General features: G+C 40.7%; 1 protein-coding gene across 28 annotated transcripts in view; it reads right to left on the bottom strand.

The window, feature by feature from the left end:
- The window catches only part of si:ch211-285f17.1 (sickle tail protein homolog), a 110,233-nt gene that overhangs the window by 34,855 nt on the left and 51,865 nt on the right, over positions 1 to 23,513 (bottom strand). For 18 of the 28 annotated variants that reach the window (XM_044176812.1, XM_044176814.1, XM_044176801.1 and 15 more), the window contains exons 2-3: positions 9,960 to 10,246; positions 8,723 to 8,776 (exon numbers count right to left, since the gene is read on the bottom strand). In XM_044176812.1, coding sequence (XP_044032747.1) covers positions 8,723 to 8,776; positions 9,960 to 10,246 — 341 coding nt within the window. Of the gene's footprint in view, positions 1 to 8,034; positions 8,229 to 8,722; positions 8,777 to 9,959; positions 10,247 to 12,044; positions 12,180 to 23,513 lie in introns of those variants that run through there. The other 10 variants (XM_044176815.1, XM_044176805.1, XM_044176804.1 and 7 more) reach the window with 3 other exon arrangements.

Here is a 23,513-nt window from a genome sequence, read left to right on the forward strand (position 1 = left end):
TTTATTGACAAGGTACTGCGTGCTTTCAACCATGCATTCAAGACAAGATGTTACATAAAATAACAGGTCCAGACTTAGACCAAGACTGGCAGATCATTTCCTAGTCGTGCATGCAATGATTTGCAAACATCTACGAGTGTACACACACAAAGTCACTCACCCCTTCTCACTCACTGTCTCTCTTACCAAACAAATACATGCAAACTATTTGCTGACGGGGCTGCAGAGCCATGATCTGTCCAGACTTGCTCTTTAATATCACTTCATCAAGAGCAAGACACACTTTACAGCTCTGAACACTTACAGCCTCCCAGAATAACACACTAAATGTTAGATTAACTCTCTCTCACGCACGCACGCACACACACACACGCACACACAGGATCCCTCTATAGTGAAACACAAAGAGAGAGCCCATCCATATACACACAGTGGACAAAGCCATGCTCATATTTCGGAAGGCCCATGTATTTGACACGTCCTCACATGAACCTGGTCTGTCTCCAGAGAGCGTCTCTCCTAAGGTTAAAAAAAAAAAGGACCAGGTTTAATTTGAGCCTCTCTGAGTGAATATCTGAGAATGTGTGGATGTGTGTGTGGCTCCGAGCCTGTGGTCACCAAGACAAAGAGGGCTTTCTTCTCTCCGGAGTCCTGCATCTTCTACAGCATGATGCATACACATTAACTCACAAATAATCAAATGCGATCATAGGGGTTTAATTCTAGTACTGCTAAACTAAATGTTTACACCTTTATTCGCTAATAATGAATTGGAAGTCTTGGCTGGCTTTAAATCACAGTATTTTTTCAAGTGTCAAGTCTCCTTTTCGTCCCCTGAAACCAGCCCTGATAATGGCTTTGCTATTTATGCCTAATTAACAAGTCACCGAGGACCACATACGCTCCTCCACAGAACCTAAGATTTATTATATCCACCCTCCCAGAGAGAGAGAGAGAGAGAGAGAGTGTTTCTCTGTGCGTTTGTGTATGTAGAAGAAAACTCAGATAATCAGCAGTAAACTGAAGTTTTAATTAAGCTTGATAGAACTGCATCCAAAGTTTTTGCATTTTCTGGAAAATATGATCCACTACACATCACTGTCATGTAAACACTGTCAGCTGCAGTTTATTCTATACTTGACTATTTCCTGTGCTTATCTGTCATGCTTATTTTCATTACTATTCGTTGTTTTTTTTCCTCTTGCTGACTGGTAGTAACATGCATTTTCCTCATTATCCACTTCTAACCCAAGTGACCTCTGTTTTTGACTTCTGAGAGACACAAAAAGAAACACTGCTCCCACACACAGACGCTCACACACAGTCCTGAGCTCTCAGCTCTAGATGACTCAGTCAACCATATGTGATAAGTTGTGAAACTCCAGCTCTCACTGTCAATAAACAACAGCAACCATTGGTGCTTAAGGTGCGAAATCACCACAAAGTTTCCAATGCACTGAGCATCAAGGTCATGACTGATTATTATTATTAGCTACCATGTTAACACCAACTGCAAAGCATAAAACAGCAAACTAAACTAAACAGAGAGCTAAGTCGCATGGACATATCGTGAATACTTGTATATGTAAAACATGAGCCATAGTTGAGGTAGATTATATTGTCAACCTGAGGAGGAGGTGCTATGATAAACTGCAGCACATGCTCCACTTCTGTCAAATAGTCAAATTTATTACTGATTCCATTAGCTGCTGATGCCTGAAATATATACTTTCCCACTGCCTACTTACTTATATTCCTGGTGTTCTCTATCATCTATGTCATCTTGTTTAGTAATAGAAAAAACTGCATTCTCATTATATCTATTCTTGAAACTGTATTTTAAATATTTAGGAAAGCAAGTCTTCTGACTTTGAGCCAAGTTTATGCCATGCTTTTCTCTAACCCACACCCACACTCCACCCCTTTATCTCCACTAAGAAGGGCCAACTGGAAATAAAGCACAGGAGATCAAAATAAGGTTTGAACCAGATGCTTGGAGCTGGTCCTGTCAGTGGTGAAATCATCTTGGTGTACCGCTGTCTCTGCTTTGCCTTTTGAAGTTAGGTTCATACCTTTGGCCCAAGGTGGAGTCCAGATGTCGGGCTGCATGCAAAGACTTGCAAAGCAAAGGTACAGATAGAGAAAACTAGGGGAAACACCCCTCTTGCTTGCTCCCCATTTGGATCTGGGGGTCATAAAGCTTGGAATCTCTTTGCCTATATATCAAAAATATTAACAGTTGTGCCAGTAATGGCGATCCATCAAAATAAAAGATTTTCAAACTTCCATCTGGCTATTATGACTCCAGACTGAAGACAGAGCATGTTAAACATCAGCAACACAAATACTTAGCAGAGATTTGAGGCATCAACACAACAGCATGTGCATTTCATCAAGCTGACTGGTTACTCATTAAGTCTTTTAGTTCCTCAATCTAGTCTAATGACTGACATCACCAGTGCCAACAAGGGATGGAAAGGATGCCAAGATGCCTGAAGCCTAGTGCTTCCTTCAAGTACCAAACAAACATAAATGACCAACCAAACAGGTAAATATATCTGGGAAAGATGTGACATTTGAGTTGATTCAGTAACTGACAATGAAACTAATCCCACGTTATTAAGTGGCAGTCTATGTAAATACTGATTTTCATGCCTTTTCTTGTCATGTATATACTATATATTATGTATTTTTCCTCCACTACATTATGCTGGTGTAGTGCTACATAGCTCTGCATTAGCAACAGCAACAGCCACTAGAAACTACTGTTGTTGTGTCCTTTCTGTCATTATTTCAAAGCACATGGATGTGCAAATCGTACCATGCACTTGCATGCTTACAAGGAGGACCTGGAGATACTAAGCCTCTAGTCTTCAAGCTGTTTTAACCAACAAAAACATGGATAAGAAAATGCCCATCAATTAATCAATTAATGCTGTTTTGAGTACTGCAAATATGAAATGAACTAAATAGTGGTTATATATTAAAATTGTCCTGTGTTGAAAAATGCCATTACCTGTTTGCCTTCTCTGTATTGTTATAGTTTAGTTCATTACTAGCTTTGCAAGACAACAGCTATTCAAGCTGATTGAATAAGTCAAAGAATGGCCCTCAGAAGAAGCTCCTTGGGCTGCAACTGCTGTATTGACAAATGGTCTTAATTGTACCTAAAGGAATGTGAGGGTGTAAGGTTAAAGAGGTCCCAGACATTTCACCTCCATTGTCTGCAATTCTGTCAAGAAAATCTGAACTTTTTAGGATCCTCATAACGACTACCTGCCCAGAGGAGCAACAACATAAGACAACTCCGACTTCTGTTGTTAACTTAAGCCTGGGCTACTACAGCTCTGTTATGATGCAGAACAGTACACTGAAAAGAGCTCAGACCTGATTAGCTGGTCTGATTAACACACAGGCATTGCGTTTGAGACAGTGTGTAAAATTCTGTCTGGCTTGACTCATTATCAGCAGTGATCAGAGGCCGGCCCATCAGGGCCTTCTGTCAGAGCGGCTTAACCCCCCCACGACACTCTGGATTAGACACAGCCTCGGCGCCACTCCATGGACCACTTGTCCTCTCAGTTTGGGTGCTGCACCCCTAAAACCCAAACCCCCATCACATAACCCCTGTTAACTGGCAGGTCAGTGCATGCCCGTCATTAACCTTGTGGTTCTTGTTTGTGTTACTCAAGGTAGCTCTCAAAGTGTCACTTCATGCAGGGATGGCAGATGCTATTAAAAGCAGTCCAGCTCCTGCTCCTGATGGTCAGTGGAGGAGGTGTGATGATTAAAAACAGATGTTTTGCTGCAGACCTGCTGCACACAGTGTCTGATTGTGTGATTTCAGACACAAGGTGCAATAAAGGCTATGACAAAGAGGTGTTTTGTGAAAACATCACATAGGTATAAATGTTTCAGCATGCAATAATCTGCATGTTTGCTTACCAGATCATCTCTGTTAAGTCTTGTGATACTCTAATCGTAGCAGGAATACTGCGCCAGGAGTGGAAGACAATGAATAATCCTTTTTCTTTTTGCAGTTTAGTTAAAACAGGAACAATACTCCCCCAGAACTCCCTCCTTATTATTTTCTTCTCTGAACATGGTCAATTCTCTTGCGGGGAGTTGATGCATGCTCGGGGCCAGTGTTATCTAGCCGACCTTGGTTCTGAGGACCAAGAGTGTAGCAGGGCCAGGAGCCCACAGAGAGAAGTATGTGGGGGACTGACTAAATGTTGCAATGCCTCAAAAAGACTCAGAGGGAGAGTTTACAGTACATTTACTGTCTATAATGACAAATGAGCGTATTAATGTGGCCTTGTTCAACATGAATTGTTGGGAGGGTGCAGATATTGTGCACCCTGCCATCTTATTGATGTTGATGTTGTTACTAAATGCAGAATTTATCCATGCTTAATTTATATTGCAGATCTGCTTTCTGAAAAGGGATCTCTTCCTGTGTGATACTTTTCCAAGGCTTCTTCCAATTTTTTTGCTCCCATTAAAATGTTTTTTCTTGACCTCTTCTCAGGGGATGTAATTATCAAGATAGTCATGACATGTCTTTTTGTAAAGCTAAATCTATTTAAGAAAGGATTACAAAGTAAAAACGTTTATTATTAATTTATCATCATATATCCCTTTCCCCTATAGCTTTTACATTTTGTGATAAAGTCTTAACTTGGCATGGTGAACATGTTAGTTTGACTTTGATGGATAAAGCAATAAAGGTCTTCACCACACCATCGAGTAACATTTTGAGATTTTTGATAACGTCAGCTAGAAACAAACAAGTCTTTTGCCTTTGCTTGTTGGCAAACTTTGATCCTGCTGACAACAACACACTCACTATGAACAAACAAATCAAGAGAGGATCTGCCTGTTTGTTCACAAAATATGACTGGAAATGAACAGCGTTACATGCTTATAAGGGGTGGAAATCATAACTTAACATGATACAATACTGCCATGATACATTGCCAACAATAACCAATACACAATGTATTACAAGACAGTTACCTACAATAGATCAAACATACATACATGTTGTATTTATTCAATGCATTGAATAACGTGCTTTCAATTTCAAGAGTTGCATAGCATCTTGGCTTTTCTGAACATACAAACAGCAACATGTCCATCATTTCAATGGCAAACAGCCAAAAAATGGTTAAAAAAAAATAAATTGACAGAGAGCACATTTAGTTAAAATGTCTGGAGCAATTACAAGACACATCTCTGGCTAAGTACAGAACACAAAGTGATATTGGTGCCAATTTATCAATAATGTATCAAAAGAGACCATATTGTGATATAGTGCAAAATTGTCCCACCCTACAGATTTGGAACATTTTTTGACTGATAGTATTTGGCCCTAAGTGATTGAAGACCTGAGTGAAAAGTTGTTTGAAAACTTGATTTTACATCGAAAGTTTTTCTCTATAATATTAAATATTTGTGACTAATTAAGAAATAATCCAAATTTAAGCCAGAAATAAAAAAACATCCTTAGTTATAAATAATAATAAAAAATCTAAAACTCAGCTTATCTTTCTGTCACCAGATTCTGGTTCTCGTATTGTTCAATTCTGATTGGCGCATGCATAGAAATACCTGACATCACCTTTTCCCAATACAGCCCACTTTGACAATAAACCCCATACTGTAAGCGAACTACACCGTGAGCACCTGTCAAACCTTGCACTGGAAAACAATTTACTCATCTTGACCGTCACACTGTTACCATAATCTGTGCTCTCATCAACCAATGGATTATCACAGTTTGGGGGTAACAGACCTGTCTGTCTGTCTGCTCCCCACAACTGCACACAGCTGTCCTAACATGGCCGCTCCACTCTGCAGAGAAACCATTGGCCTAGCAAGTCACAGCTCATCACACACAGACACTGACACACAGGCGGAAGGAGGGAATTCAGTGTGTGTATGTGTGTCTGTGATCGGTCAAGCGGTTTAGTTTGTGCTAGTCAAAGCCCCTGGGCAGAGAGAGAGGGGTGAGAGGATGGGTGGCAGTCAGGCCAGTGGGATATTATCTCATCTCCCTTGGGTGGGATCCAGGTCTTTGCAGGCCTGGATGAGGAGAGGAGGAAATTAAACCACTCGCTTTTGTTGCGGGTTTAAGGATCACAGAAGGAGATGGAGGAAGAATTGAGGGGCACCTTATATAAGAATATGTCAGTCAGTGTGTGTTTGTGTGTGTGCAGTCATGCTGGGTGGAGTGGGGTCATCCACTTTTCAGAAAGCGATATCATCTTACCAACCTCCGCTTGACCTTGACCTTTGTAACTCAAACTTCCGGAGACAATTCTTTCTCACCTGAAGCATGCATTGTTGCCACTGGTGTTGTCTTTCCTGTATGGTCGGCACTTTTACATCTGCGTGAGCCCTATAGCAAATTTTCCTTCCCTCTGCACTACCTATCACAGATTTCACAGCCACGCCACTTGTTTTCTTGTTGTTTTTCCTCAAAGCAGAGTAATTATACCTCCCAAGGACACAAAATGACAAACGCTTCCATAAACTTGTCATTTTTGTTTTGTTTCTGCTGTTTATAGTAGCAGTGAATGATTGCATTCCTCTTGACATCCTGAATTAGATTATGACAAATAGAGTCATGATTTTCATTTATCAGCGCTACATTTATTTGCCAGAAATTCATGCTCAGACCAGTCTGTTTTGTGACAGCATCTTGTATCTTCTTCCTTGACATGATATATTCACAAGACCTGTCATCACTCAAATCTTACTCCCAGCATTTGAATTACATATGAGGAGTTTCATTCCAAAAAATCTATTTAAAAGTGTCATGTCTTACAAACTGACAATCACCAACAATCATTTTATCTCTCTCGGCTTATTTCAGTGTTTCAGCAGCTAAGGGATGAGCTTCAAAGTGTTTTAAAATTACACAAGCTGGAATAAAACTTCATATTTTTTATAGTAACTCTACCAATAAGAATGCACTGTTAGATAATCCCTGCTAATAAGGCCAGTAAGTTCCAAACTAAATTCTCTATGACCCTAGAATGACCCAAAATATAATTTTCTACATTCTATTATATATATATATATATATATATATATATATATATATACACATATATAAAAGTTCATACACAAACATAATAAAATAGTCTTCCTCTTGCTGCTTCTTATAATCCCTACAACAGTATGCATATAAACAGGAGTTGGCCTTGTAAAAACACACAAAATATGTGATACTGAACAAATCCAGCAAATGGACACATAATAATGACATGTAATCCCAGAAACAAGCTAACCTCCAAAGTCCATTGAAATGAGTGACACAGTGAAAAAGCAACGTAAAAGCTGAAAATTCAACAGGAGAAGCCACTGAAGTTAAACCATGTCCACATGCACTACAGGTTCCATTTGACAGATGGATATTTGTTTTTTAATTTAACTGACACTAAAAACACATCTAAAGAAATATTAAAATTACTCACAAAATCTCTATAGCCTAATAGCTGCAACTAACAGCGTAATAATTAGTTACTGGCGAAGTTGTCTCCATAATCATAAATCATCAATATCGTGCAAGATATAGCATGTTGTTATGATAGAACCCGTAACTTCCGTTCGCAGTTGATAATTTGCTCTGCAATTATGACTGTATAATTGCCATCTCGTTAAGGTTGTGTGGCGCTGCAGGTGATTGCAACCTTATGGATGATTTACAGCCCGTTAGCGTCCGTCTAACTAAACATCAGTGGAATGAAGAAATCGGTTGCGCTCAAAGACTTTTGGTCCGATTTTTTCTTTCCTGATAAAACTGGTGCGCCAAGTTTTGCATTCGCTTCTTGGAAGTTTGCTGCACCTGGCAGCCCTGCTGGTGTGCACTCTGTCTGCAGCAGCACTAACACGTTGCTTAAAAGCGCAATAATCCATGCGATAGTGTAGTAGTAGCCTACTCACACTGGCACATACTGCTGTTTTGAATGTCTGAGAATGTACCGACTGCCAAAAAGAATAGCAAACTTTCCGATAATATCTTACCTTTATTGCCTATGCCCGGGCTGAAGGCGCCGATGTGACAAGTTTATTCCGTCTGTATGAAAAGTTTATTTTTATTCCTCTGCGGACTACAGAGAGCCATGCCTCCAGACAATCTTCAGATCCATCGCCTGTTCTGCAGAGCAGCGTTCCTGCTCACACACAGACTCAGCCTGTTCGCTCCAGCAGGCACCTACACGTAAACTGAGCCCCTCCAGCGGTGACATCATGAGTCACTATGGCAACTCTGACTCCACCCCAGTCCGGAGCTGAACTTACCTGTCTGACTACCTCAATTTTACAACAAACTCTTTCCTTCTTTTCCCTGTGCACTGGATAATAACAGCAAATGCACACATATTTTTCATAGATAGCTTATCTGTTGATTGATATACTATGTAAGTAGAGATAAGCACACATGTCCCCAAAACACACACACACACACACACACACACACACACTACCAAGTTGCTTGGAGTAACATGACACCATCAACCCTACTGACTGATATTAGCTATGCAAATTCACAGAGTTCATGATTAGTGCAGTGGATTGAAACAGCACCTCACGAAAAGGGTTACTTTGCATGTGTGCAGGCAGGTCTGAAAACAGCACACAAAATCCCTCTTACACAATGCCTCGTACAATTGCCTGGAGCTCCCCTGTGGCTCAGTGCCAGTCTCACCATTACCTCAATGTTTTGGATACAAAGCCATCTTGCATCTCCCTTTTGTCTTCTCTGACCCTGAGCAAACAAACAGACAATAACCAGGTGAGCCAAATGTCCACCTATAGTGACTCCCTCTGTGTCGCCCTCCCCCATCAACTTACTCCACCATCAACTTACTTGACTTCAAAAAGCTAAGGCACAAGGAGACTTTATAATCAGTAAAAGCTCCAAAATAACTGAGACATGTAGGCCTATACCTTATACACCACACTGTGGTCTGAAATACACAAACCAAAAAACAATTTTGCAGTTGCACTGTTTGCCTCAGTCAGGAAAGAAAAAGAAAAATACCTGTAACTTCAAGAGTGGACAAAAGCACTTAGAAGTTTACAAGTGATTCTGTTAGTACACAAACATGATTATTTATCTGGTAATCTGTACTGTCATCCCTTGTTTATCTTCTTAGTGATGTTAAAGAATTAATTAAAAAATTTTAGGAAATAGTATATTTGTTTTCTGCCGAGAGTTGGGCGAGAAGACTGAAAGCACTCTCATCTGAATGGTAAATATGTGGCTGGAGCCAGCAGCCGGTTAGCTTAACACAAAGACTGGAAACAGGGCAAAACAGCTAGCTAGCTATTTAATAAATTGAATACTTGTATCTTATTTAAATTGCCAGATGTAATTTTGTACAAGATTCATTTGAACTAAAATATGAAATTATGGTAAATATAGTTGTTTCAGGAGGTCTTAAATATATTAATAGATTTTTTTTTGGCCACTCTGGGGCAGAGGAATAAACTAAAAACATGACATCTGACATATTATCACCTTTTAGTTGCCAATTTACACATCCAGTGGACATGCAACAACAATAGCACTCATTTGTAGTGTAGACTTTTAATAGGTTTATTAGATGGTAAAACAGCTGCCTCCTGCTGGAAACAAGATGGATGAGGTTGCAGGCCAGAAAACAAAAACAATGTGTTGAAAGGTGCTAAAACGCTCCTTAGAGCTTAGGGGAACTGCAGAGTTAGGTATTTCTCTGTGGGTTCATCACTACGAGCGACACCTTTCACATTACACTTAGTCATTTGATCCATTTTGAAAATACTGATTAGTGAAGCTTTAAAATTAAATACTGTAATCTCTCGAATGAAATAAACAAGACAATAGATTTATAATTCAGATCATCCTAACAATGTGAACCCTAACAAACAACATCATTGCACACCCAGGCCTCTCTCAGGCCACTGACCTGCTCTCGCAGCCTTTCCTGGTGGCCCATGATCGCTGAGGCATGATGGGGGTATTTCTGCTTCAGATGCTCCAGGAAGGCCTCCCTCTTCTTGTCCATGTCTGATGGCTGCATAGCCAGGATCTCTCGGGAGCCACGGGCTCCCCCTAATGTGTGCCTCCGAGGGACAGTGCGGCTGCCTTTGGCGTCCCCTCTTGAAGGGGCCGTCCCATTTGGGGAGGCCTGTCTGCGGCTTACGTGCTCGACGTCTTCTGGGGAGGTTACCTTCAGGTTGCTTTTGGTTTGTTCTGAGGGAACAGAGGGGACACAGAGACAAGGGGTCAAAACACATGTGCTGTGCTGTTGTTTTGACAGCAACAATAAGTGCGTGCGTGCATGTTATTCTTCCATAGGTCATAAAGAGGGCATGTCAGGGCAAATTCAACTATCCATGACCTAAACTTTGCCAATATCAAAGAAATTAAGACTGTAAGCTCGTCTCTTTTACTATAACATACTCTGTATGAGGAAGTAAATAAAAGAGAAACTTGACTGATTTCATATGCAAAAGGATGTTAACATTCTCTCCAGAAGCAACGCTGAAATAAACATTATCTCATACGCAGTCAGCCCAGTTCATTACATATTCATGCTGTTTTACATTTCAGCAATAAATTGACAATTTTAATACGACAGACACCATATTGGTGATGAAAACACTGAATTGAAACATCTGTTCAGGCTACTTTCCTTTAAAAAAAAAAAGCCAAGGATATCCATTAATGTAAGGAGGCAGAAATGGAGAAAGTTGGAAACGATATCCAGTGCATCTGTTTATACATCCAGAGCTTTGCAACATTTTGAGATTGAGAGGAAGAGGACATTTCTTTTTGATGATTGTGTAATGAATGTCTAGTTTGCTCACAGCATTCAGCATGCTTAATGTCATGTCACAGCATTCAGGGACATGACATTAAGCATGTTTCTGATTGAAAGCATACTTTCCCCTTTTATCACATATGAAAATACTTTCTACAACAAAAAAGTGACGTTAAAGATGAACATCTGATTTTAGGGCAGAATGGAGATAAAATAACCACAACCTCCTTAAGCACATAAACATATTTGCACTCTGTTATCTTGTCTGAAATCAATCAGGGCCTGGGGAATACAATTATAATCCATCAACCTGAAAGCTATCCCATGAGATTATGCAAGAGAAGAGAAGAGAGAGAAGAGAAGAGAAGAGAAGAGAAGAGAAGAGAAGAGAAGAGAAGAGAAGAGAAGAGAAGAGGGAAATAAAGAAGAGAATATGGATGCCAGCAAAGGAAGAGAGCTGCTGGAGTGTGAAAACAGAGGGGAAGGAAGCAATAAAGCAAGCTGATCTGCTGCCTTGTTTTCTAGACAGGCAGGTAGAGCTATAATGTATACCTTTCAGAGGGTAATGGCAGAAAATAAAGGACCTCTTACAGAGTTCAGCTCTTCAACAGTTGAAGGACGATATTTCAAGTGATTTGCCACTATTTGGTGGGTGGTTTAATATGGCTTTTCTTTTCTTCTTTGAAAGCTTGAAAGCATGCTGTAAGCCACATATGAAAAATGAATTTCTTGTTTGCCTCTCAAAGACATTTTGGGACTGAGACTTCATAGATTAATCTAGTGCGACAACTTGGGACAGAAAAAACGCATGCTTAGGAGCTGCAATAATTCAACTGATTTGTTTTCATGTGCCGTGCCGATATTTTCTTCCACTAAGTTTCTCCTTTCTGTCTTTCAATCTACAGTTTTTGTCTGTTTTCACCTGCAGATCTTTCGAGGAAAACACAAAGCTGCTTTGATCATTACACACAAAAAGCAAGCATAATTTCTGAGAAATACTAAGTGGTGGTACGTCATGATCAAGCCCCGTCACCAGCACCATCAGCCCAAACCCCCACCCTGCTTAAGTTCAGAGTCGCAGTAGTCTCATGTACTTCCAATCCTATTTTTAACTCCCAAACACAGTTTCCCCACTGCTAACCAAATTACACTCAGCAGACAGAATAAACTCAAACCTCTAAAAGGATCTGAATTCATTTGCGGATGGCATGTCAGCAAGCTCATTACCTTCCCCAAGTGAACAATCTTTGTCTTCATCTGCTATTTCTTCTTCCATTGCACCTTGGGATCAACACACACACACACACACACAGTGACGGTAAAAGAGTAAGGCTGGGAGAATTGGCTAACTGCTTGCTTAGAGATTCCAGACGTATCTCACGTGGAAAAAGGGGCTTGAGATAGGCCCTGCCCCACGGCCCCAGGATAGACTGGTGGGGATTTAAAAAGTCAACTGCATTCCAGGACACAGTGCGACTAGCCCCTCACCCTCGGGCTAAAGCCTTCTGCTACCATGGAATGGTCTTAGACTGAATGTAAATCTGTGTGTGGAAGACAGAGAGCATATAGAGCATTGTAAAAGAAGATACTGACAAGAAACACATTCTCCACAGTTAAAACTGGACCCTGAAACAGGTGAAACAACTGTCTGACGCACACACACACACACACACACACACACACACACACATATATATATATATATATATACACACACAGTCTGTTCTTTATCAAGACTTTGTCTGCAAGCTGTCTCTTGTTTAACTCTGTCCCTGCAGAGGGGCCCACTAGACACTAGCATGCATTCAAATGTGTCATAACCTACTTCTGAGCCACATCCAAAACTGCTCTCAGCACATGGCATCCAGCTAATATGTGATCGAGTTATCTGATCAACACAACAGACTAAGACAAGCTTCAGTCCTGCAGGCAGTGTTGTTTCCAAGGAACCTAACAGGAAACACCACAGTCTTTGTGTTTGCTCCTACTCTGGGGTCTATGAAAAGCAACACTGTCCTGTTTGCAAACAGTGACAGTCAGCAAACATGCTTCATATATTGTGCAAACATGTCAGTATGTACATGTCTATAGCCGACACATATGTGTGTTTATGTAAAGTGGTGGGGGGATGGGCTGCGATTCTGCATGAGATCATTTCTTTGCAGCTGCTGATGTACTGTAAGTGATCTGATCTAAATGTGCAAGAAGAAGGCACAAATTGACGTACCTTAACAGGAAAACGTGAGGGGATCAATGGCCTAGTTTGTGGGCCATGTAATTGAAAGTGGTAGGTTGAGCACATGAACAAACACAATGCAGCAGCTGACGGATAATGTCTAACATATGGAGACAAGTCTGCATCCACCCACTTTCTGTCTGCTTTCACCCGCTCACATGCTCAGACACTTAGCCACAATAGGCAGACAGTTAGCAGGCCAATAGACAGGGATCATGTCATTTAATTATACTGTGGAGTTAGCTTCATGCTATGCTAATACTCTTTACACAGTTATGATGTTCATTAAATTCCAAGAGTTGTTATGTGAAGAAATGTGGTAAATTTCTTTCTTGGTGCACAAACTTTACCTCAAGCTGCCTCATCTACTTCTGCATAAATTAGTGATGTTTCCCAGAATTATATGCAACAACCCCCAAAGAACAGGCTTGAGCATGATGTGTTCAGCAATTTTCTATATGAGCAGATGGTGGGAGCAACAGCTATCAAACATAGTAAAATGGTATTTTATCCCTTTCTGATAGATTTCCTTCTCCCTGTAGAATTGCTGAAATCAGGCAAAATAGAGTCCAGAAACAAGAACTGACTTAACCTACAACTTGATGAATCTTTATGCTATAAAACTCCACAAAACATTGAAGGTTCATATACATACAACAACAAATTGAGCCCAAAGTCACCAATAACAATGTTTCATTGTTGAAGTTTTGTGCCCAGCGATTTGGCAAACTTACAACTATCCTTAAATATTTTATGATGTTTCAGTGGAAATGACATTTGATGCAAGGCGAACCTAAAGTTTTATATGCTATCAGGGCTTTTGCTCTAACATTTACATGAAATATTTGGAAATATATAATCCAAAGTCGACTCAAAGAGTGTCAAATATGGTCTGAGATTTGAAATCTGAAAAAAAGCAGCTGAAATGCTTTAGTTTTCATCTTTGCCTTAGCAGTTGGTGCCAGTGTTTCTGTGTCAAAATTCGTCTGTCCTGACAATGACACATACATCATCACAACCAACCAACAGGTCAGCCTTTGCCAGCCCAAAGTCATAATTAAAGCAGCTCTTCCAAACCAACAATTACATCCTGTGGTCTGAACAACCTGCCTCGCTGCACTTTTACTGTCAGCATTCCAGGCCAAAAAATTACCTCCTTCTTGCAGAGTGTCACAAGGGATCTGCAAGTGAATTGTGTCTCGCTCCAATAATTCAAAAATGTCGCTCTCTCTTTCACAGCTGCCAGTGTTGAGTAAATGATGGTCCTCACAGTTGAAAGACAACATGAAACACTTGCCCATGAACACCCAGGTCTTATGAGGAGCGGGGCCTCCTGCTGTTTGCAGTTACTTTCTGGTTGTAACTTATTTATGGAGGAATGTATCCCTGTGTGCACTCCCACTCTCCCCTTCTATTACTGTCCCATAACTATGCTGTTAGATACAAAGCCCTGTTGTGTGCAATAAAAGCAGGGTTCACATAGCAATACCGCGAAGCCATGCATAGTGTGTACACATAACAGTACTGGTCCACTGTTGATTGTCTGAAAGTATTTTTATTATGTAAAAGTTATCAGAGTCGGGGTATCAGATGATCCGTTTGTGTGGAACTGAGCCTAGTGTACAAAAAGGATCTTATTTAAATATGATTAGAATAAATTAAGCTTCTAATAGACTGCAATAATATCCATTTTAACAAGTCATTTGGACTGTTACTGAGACTTAAAATGTTGTTTGAAAAATACTGCCAGTGGGCTGATATAATAATGACCCATTACAAGATTTTTACCCATGCTAGCAGCGGGTGGTCCACCACTTTGGTCCAGACTGAAATATCTTCACAAATATTGGATTGCCTTGAAAGTTTGTACATACATTCATTGGTTCCGAGACAACGGATTCTAATGACTTTTGTGATCCCCTGACTTTTCCTCTAGCAAAACTATGAGGTTGACTAAACAACTGCAACGTTTAAATGCACTTCAGTAAATACATCAGTAAACTAACGCATCACCGTTCACACCACCGTGACGTTCAGCACTGATTCTGACTGTCTTCATTTCAGTAGTACATTCAGTCGAATGTTCACATGCTAACATTGCTGAAGTGAGATTGTGAACATGGTAAACATTACACATCAGCATTAGCATTGTCACTGTAAGCATGTTAGCATGCTGACGTTAGCATTTAGCTCAAAGCACTCCTGTATAGCCCCAAAGAGCCACTAGTGGTGCTGTAGACTCTTGTTTTATAATGTCAATGTCCTAAAATAAAATAGGTAGAGTCTCAGGTATTATAATGTCATCTTGAAATAAGTTGGTTAGCAAAATGATCATCTAATCATTACATTACATTTATTTAGCGAACGCTTTTATCCAAAGCGACTTACAATAAGCACATTTCACCCATGTGGATACAATTCAAAAATTGCAAGCAACATGCAAGTACATCAACTTCATCAAATATGCTGAACCTCTTCAAGTGATAATCCCATTAAGTTGTTTGAAATCTAAGACACTTTTTAAGACCCAAAACTCGAATGATGGCTTGGAAAAACTGATAAAAACTGTGGACATATTCTCCCACTCTTCTGAATCTTGTGCCTAAAGAACCTTTGTTTTCCCATCAGTCATCCTTCCTGTGCCAGACTGAAACCACCTGATTCCATGCCCTTCACTTATCACGTTACTTTCTTCCACCCACAGCCAGTGCTGCACACTGACCCTGCCAAGCAGGCTAATGTGTGAGAGTCTGTGGAGGTGACCCGCTCAAAGCCCACAGAAAAAGAAGCTGATTTCTACACCGACTTGTCAGTGATTGCTGATCTGACAGATAAGTTCTTTCCGTGCAGATGACTGACACCCAGAGTTTGAAAATGCCCCTGCAATGCAGCCTGGCCACATTTTTCACAACAAATATACACACATAAATATGCATACAAGCACAGACATTTATGCGCTAACACTCACATGCAGGAAATATCTGACTTCCTATCTGGGTATCTGTTTCACTCTTTGCATGTTCAAGTCATAAAAACTACAATTTTCAGGCATGTCAACACTTTTGAATTTTGCACACAATGGGAAAAACATGCCTCCTGTGAAAGTGATTCCTTTCAAAGAGAAGGGGAAAATAGAAGCCTTTCATAAATAGGAGGGATTTCACTTCTAGTTTAGCCTAAGGCTTGTCGCCGGAGAAAATTGTCCACAAATGAAATCCACCAATCAGAGAGACCATTGTGAGTGAGGCGACCTTTACCCCCAAGTCGGTCCCTCCAATAGGCCGTAGATCAGTGCTGCTTTGTTTTGATTTGGTAGGTTGATTATCTAAGTTTCAGGTCAGAATGTCAACATTCCTGGAGAACAGGCTGTTATGATCAATTTTTTTATGCTTTCTTAGCAGAGGACCGGCATTAATGAATTCAATTTGGTTTTGAGTTTTAAGATAATTTAGAAATTCTTATAGTTTTAGTGTGAGCTGTACTTTATTTTTAGTTTTTTCCCCCTATTCATTCTTCTTTATTCATTGACAAACTATATTCATTGACTGTATAACTGAACCACCTCCTTCTCCTCTCTGTGTGTTTATGTGACCTGTTGAGTGAAGTCCACAATGCTCGTGTGTACTGTGAGAGCACTCACCCTTAGCCGTGGCGTCCATTCGGGACTCTGACATTATACTGTAAACTACAGTACAGTCAACAGATGCCATTGTTCCTCAACTGTATTCTCTCTGACTGTCCTCCTCATTAAAACCACTGTCCACTCCTTCAGGAATAAACTACCATAAAATAAAGCACTACATACGAATTATACATATGAAGCTGACAAATGAAATCTCATTAGTGGCTTAAAAAAGTCACAGGGGATTCAGATGTCAGATTCCTCTCCTGAAGTTTGTAACTCAGCACATGACTGGATTTTCCTCTTCTACTCATATTTTTGCTCTTCTTTTTCTTCACCACTATCTTTCTGTCTCTCTCTGTTTCTCTTTCCCATTTATTCTCCGCTCTATCTCTCACCTAATGAGGCATCTCCCAGCTGCCGTGCCACTGTTAATGAACATTGGTCCCCACCCTGTTAGCTAAGACCACCGCAACATCTGTCTCAGCTCTGTGGTACATACACTGATTGCAATGCACCTTTCAATTAAGATACATGTGTGTCTGCGTGGATATGTACAGTAAGAATGTGTGTGTGTGTGTGTGTGTGTGTGTGTGTATAGTCAGATAAACAGTCCTGTCCAGACTTTCCACTCTGGTGAAGCCTTATAAACAGACAGGGCTGCCAACCTGACAGGCAGTCGGCCAAAAGATATGAGTTACAGACATGTGGTCTAGTGTGTGAGTGTTGGTGTCAGCGCTGGGAATAGTTGCAGCGGTGGAGTGAGCGGATGTGATATCAAAACAGCTATGGAACATCAGTGAATTTGACAGCTTAACATTGCAAAATAAAGGTTACATATATATCTGTCACACAGGAGACTCCCAGCATATTCAAGTAGTTGCATATACTGTAGCTGGACTCAATGAGGCGTTGCAAATAGATTTTACTGCTGCTTTATCTCCAAGTAGAATTGCTTATCTGGAGTGGGATAGACTTGTGGATCTTTAACTCAAGTGAAGAGTTAATACCCTTCCTACTGAACAGACTACAACTTAAATAAAATTTAACTTGGAATAAGCCTTTGAATAAGGCTGTTCCACTGTCCTCGTAAACTAAGTAATATTTAAATCCTGGGTAAAATCAATATTCACATGTCTACAAACCGATCAGTTTGCTCTTGGTCTCCCTCATCCCTCCTTTCCCGTCTTCTTTTTCCTGCCCTTGTACGACAAATAAAGCAAACAAGCATGGGGAGGTGAGAAAAGAGCTACTGGCAGAGCAGTTAGTTCTGATACTTCCCCCTAAGACAGCCAGAGCACAACTCAAACAAACAGTTTTGTTTATTGGCCAGCTCCACTCATCAGCACAAACAGTGTCTGTCTGCTACCCCTCTCTGACACTCATCAGCCCCGGATCAATCTGAAGCAAATAACCGGTTATTACCATCTCTATACTAAACAAGTTGTTGCTACTTTTAAGATGCACTGCATTTTCATCACACCGGGGGGTGCTGTTGAACATGCACCAGGCATGTTGTGCAATGATCAGGAAGAAATTTTAGTGTGTGAGTGTGTATGTATTTCTAGCATATTTCCTTTGTCATTTATTAACTGAGACACTAAGTGCTGCTTAATGAACTGGTGTGTCTCTGTGTGCAATTATGTGCGTGTGTGTGCGCACACAAGTGCACATGTGTTTGCCAGTAAACCCCAGCAGTGTGTACACTTCATTAACTCGTGGCCAGAGTAGGTGTAAGTCAACCTAGCCACCGGCTCAGATGTCTGCTGGTCTCCCATGACAACCGTCTCTGGGCCAACAGTGAGGCCGGTGGTGTCCTGAGGGGGAGGGATGGAGAGATGCTGAGAACAGCTGCAGCTGGGAGGAGGACATCCACCCAGGAGCCACAGAGGAGGAATTTGCTACCTCTTCGCCCCTGCCGAAGAGAAACTTTTTCTTTGGAATCTCACTCACTCCAGGTTGACCGCTGCAACCTACTGAGGACCAGAATCTCCTGAGGAGATTCAACCTGAATGCTCACCCTGGATAAAAGACAAGAGTGCACTGGGCTAGAAAATATTTCATTGTTTTTATACTGGTACCGATTTGATATCTGAGTTTCAATACCAAAATGAACAGTTGTTCTGTTATAGAACAACTGTTTTGTCTGTCTGTATATACTCTACCCTCACTGGTAAAAAGGAAATTTCAGAATTGCCACTCAGCAACACGCAATACAATTCAGTGGCTATAAAGTTGAATAAACACCTCTCTAAAACAGTTTCAGCCTACTGAGTTTTAATGCAGACTGTCCATCAGCCTGCAGCACGTTGCCTAAGTATTGCAACCGGAACTGCAACAACAAATTCAAAACAAGTGCAAACAGCACATGTCCTTATGATATCAACAGGAGTGTATCCATGTTCCCAGGGTCCTAAGTTCCCTAACCTCCTAACCCCCTAACCCTAGAACTGGGGAACATAGGGGAACATAGGACCCTTTGTCATGTTCTCATTATGTGCCATATAAATCTGGGGAACATAGGTCTCTGGGAAAATAGGAATGACCCCACATCAACAAAAACACACACAGGCACATAACCACATGCACATATACATACAATACATAAATTATATGGCTTACTTTAACTCTGCTCCTCTTATCTGGTGATAATTAGATGGATAAGACACATTTTATGACAGATGTATGTGAAGACGCACTAGCGATATCACAGCAAAGCTCTAAGCAAATTAAAGCAACTTTAGTCCCCTTTGCTGCAGAGAGTTAACTATGCGTTCAGCCTGCACATGGCTTCCATTTAAATATGTCTTTCAATATGCCTGCTCTCTCACAAGTTTATTAAAAAGTGATTGCGCTGCAATTGACTCTCTTCATAGTGATAAGCAGCTTAGGGCCCGGACTTTGCCAGCCAGTCAATCATGTGTTCCACAGTTTCGCCTCTGCACTGCGTATTGCCCCCCCCCCATCCGCATTCTAGCACAGTGTAACCTGCGTAAACTTAAAACGTATTCCTACCCAACAGTTCAGGAATGCAATGAAGATGAAATGTGTTACTAAATCAAAATAATACCAAATGATTTGTCACAAAATGTACTGCTCAAAACCCTCTAAACTACTCAGATTCCGTTATATTCTGCACGCAGACAAAGCCAAGTGTTTACATCTGTGCGTGTCAGAGAGCTGATGAAGCTGAGTGGCTCCAGCCTGCTTTGGAGAGGTGAGTGCTGCTGGAGCTGATAAGTGATGCAGGTGGTGGAGGGATGTGAAATAGGCCCCATGGAGGGGGAGCCACTCTGAGAATCCTGGGAACACTAGTGCCTCTGTCCCAGTCTTTATCTGTGAAACCTGCTGTGTGCTGTCCGTGTGTCTCGCTATGGATGTGTGTGTATGTGTGGGTCAGTGGGTGGACTGTATCCAAGCATAACGCTCTGTGGAGCAGAAGGGGCTGGAAGGTTTGTGAATGTGGACCAGCTTGGCCAGACCTATTCAGAGGGAGGGAGAAAATGCCTTAATGCATTAAGTATGCATAAACTGTAATGGTTAAGTGCATTCTTTCACCTCAATGCTCTGAGAAGTATTAGTGGAATCACAAGAATGCAGGTGATCAACTTGAGGGGAAGTAAGAAAAGAAACAACACAAGCTTTATTATAGTGTGGTTGCAGCAACAGAAATGTTGCAGCTTTCCCATGAGAGAGGAGGAGAAAAAGTGAGTGCCTGCAAAGTTTAATAGTTTCACCACAGTGGGGCCATAATGCACAGCCAGGCAGGGATCAGGTCACAGGGTATATGGATGGCAGCAATGTTTCTAACTGGGAACAATGCTAACTGCAGTGCCAGTGATTGATTTTAATCTCTGTACATGAAATAATTACCTGGCATCATATTGCCTCCTAGTGTTAATGGCCTCTGTACTACAGTTGTGAGGAATTTCATATTTTAGACCTGATTTAATGCCATATGAAATTGCTCTACTCCTCCCCCTTGCAGCACAGCAGGCTAATTTAACAGCCTTAACTATAAAACTTTAAGAGGGGATTCAACATGCAAGATTGGGCATTGGGCATAAAGTCACAACTTTAAAGCAGCTTTAATCAATATTTTTATATTAACAATTAATCAAATTAATACATGTAATGTGAAAGGGGTCACTCGTAGTGACAAACCCAAAGAACTGTCATCAGACTCAACAGTTCCCCTCAGTTTTAAGGATCATTTTAGAGTCTTTCATCTTATTGTTTTGGTTTTATGACCCACGACTTTACTGTTTTGGATCATTCTCAATAATTCTCATCAGTGTTGTTTCCAGATGCGGCAGGCAGTACACTCTGTACACTACCTGCACTGCTTCTGCTGGAAGTAAATAAGCAATGTAAGAAAATGGTATGGACAGGACGATGTGTTTGTGGTTTTTACACGTTATTTTGTTAAGAAAGTAACAAATAAATGTTCAGAATTTGACAGATTACCACAAAAAGTATTTAAAACAGTCCGAACTGTCTTGCAAATGAAAAGTCACAGGTTAAATGCCTACTATGCCAGCTATGTGTCCACCTATAATGATTGTCTACGTGCTCACTCATGCTTGCTTTCTCCAAATAAGGCTTATACAGAAAATTCTGTCAAAGTTTGCTTAGCACTGAGGTCATAAGTATATTTTTAACAGTGTATTATACATGTAGAGTACTGATATCTTAGCAAAGTGATGAAAAAGTCCTTAAAAACAACAGTCAAAGTGAATTTAAAATGTCAAACTGGCATGACCTCCCCGGCTTGAAATGGATGCTTAGCACTGCATGGTCTTTACCAAACTCGGTAAAGACGAAACTGGTCTATTCATGTGTACAGGCACAAAGCAGTTCCTTCTTGTGCTATTAAGTTAGTTAAATACAAATTCCCTTAGGGTTATATTTAAATCTCTCTCCTCTTAGGGAGTTTCAGTTCCGCTTACCCTTTGCCCTGTGGTTGAGGCAGGAACTGGTTCTGAAATATGTTTGTTTTAACACAAGTCTAAAAATAACCTCAGGAAAAAAGCACATAAGACACAAAAGCTCCATGACTTGCGAGGAGAAAAAGACATTTTCAGAGATCCTACTATTTCAGCTTCAGGAGCTGGCCAGACTGTACCGGCCCTGAGTTCTCTGATTGGTTATTAATGACATCATCCCCAGGGCCAACCCCCCCAGTTCGACGATGTCATCAGTGCAGAAGCATCTCAGTGATGTAATGCAGGGAGGGCCATGACAAACGCTCAAGTAGCACTCCTTCTTTCTTCCAATGCCTTCCTCACTTTTCTCCTCCTGTTTCTTCTCTCCCATTCCTCTCTCCATCTCCATCTTTTCATTACGCCCTTTCCGCTCATCAGCTGAATCCAGATAAAAATCCCTTCCCACCTGTTTATTAGCGCTCAAATACAGGGCACAGAGATTTGCAGTTAAGCCCTGAGCTATTAAGAGCTTTTAAATGGCTCCTAAAAAGACAAGGAGAAATGACAGAAGGAGAGCGTTTACATTTCCTAATCCTGTCTGTGTCTTGCAGCTGTAATTAAAATATGGCTCAGAGATCATGGCCACCCCCCACAATGTGTGACTAAAGACATAAAAACCCAGGTGGGCATGACATCATTAAATTGTAGTTATAACTTCTCTGGATAAAGAGCACTAGCACTATTGTGTACACTTAGATATATACAACTACAAGATAGAGTGTAATGGGATAGCCTTCACCACAGATACAACCTCTAACTCACAAAAAGTGGCACAGCATACTGAAACATAAGTACACGCAAATGTGTAGTCTGAGATCTGAGTGTTATGTCAGTTTGTTCCCATTTGATTTATTCAGACCATTTCATCTTTTTGGCTAGGCCTTGACATCTGTTTTTTAATCACAATTTGTGTGTGTCTGAGAGAGAGAGAGAGAGAGAGTGTGTGTGTGTAGGTGTGTGTGTGTGTGTGTGTATGTGTGTGTGTGTAGATACGTGTCCTGGGCAAACATCCAGAGCTCAAGCGGATTAGTGAGGGGACTCTACCCTGATCAAAGCAGCACAGAATCCAGCTTACTGGGACATACTGTGTAACACATAACCCCCATGGAAATGATACTGTACATGCTGCAAACCCACAGACCAACAACTGCAGTGCAGTATAGACCCTTAAAAGGGAACAATTTAAGAAATATTGTATGTCCTTCTTATCATCTAGACTAATGGAAATCAGAGAACTAACGCTCAGACTATGTGCTGTGAAGTATGCAGCTGCTCCATAGAAACTGTACTGGTTAATAGTCCAAAGAGTATCTTTTGGTTGTTTTTGGAAGGAGAGATTTTCCCTTGTTGATGCAGATACATTTTTTGTTCAGGGTTTACAACAAACACAATAAAGTGAAACCCAATGCAGTGGAATAAAGCAAAATTCAAACAGTCTCTGGGTCTACAAAGCTTAACTAATTTAAGGAGAATAATGTATGTAACACAGTAGATTTTCAGAATGTACACAAGAATTAATGTCCACAAGGTCTTTGGCTAGTATGGCATCTCTCCTTTCCACTATATATTTGTAAATTAAAAAATGTTTTATGTTGGTCAGACAAAATAAGCAGTTTGAAGACTTTACCTTTGCCTTAAAGTCGCTGAATCAATATTTGATATTAACAATGAATGAAATAACTATGAATAATGTGAAAGGAGTTGTTTGTTGTGACAAATCCACAAAGAATTATCACCCGACTCTCCACTTTCTCTCAACTCTACGGCAAGTTTTAGCATCTTTTAGCTCATTGTTTTAGTTTTACAGCCAACCAACTTTACTGTTTTGATCGATTCTCATCCCTGATGTCAAC

Source organism: Siniperca chuatsi, linkage group LG19 (assembly GCF_020085105.1).
Source record: "Siniperca chuatsi isolate FFG_IHB_CAS linkage group LG19, ASM2008510v1, whole genome shotgun sequence".
NCBI classification, from domain to species: Eukaryota; Metazoa; Chordata; class Actinopteri; order Centrarchiformes; family Sinipercidae; genus Siniperca; species Siniperca chuatsi.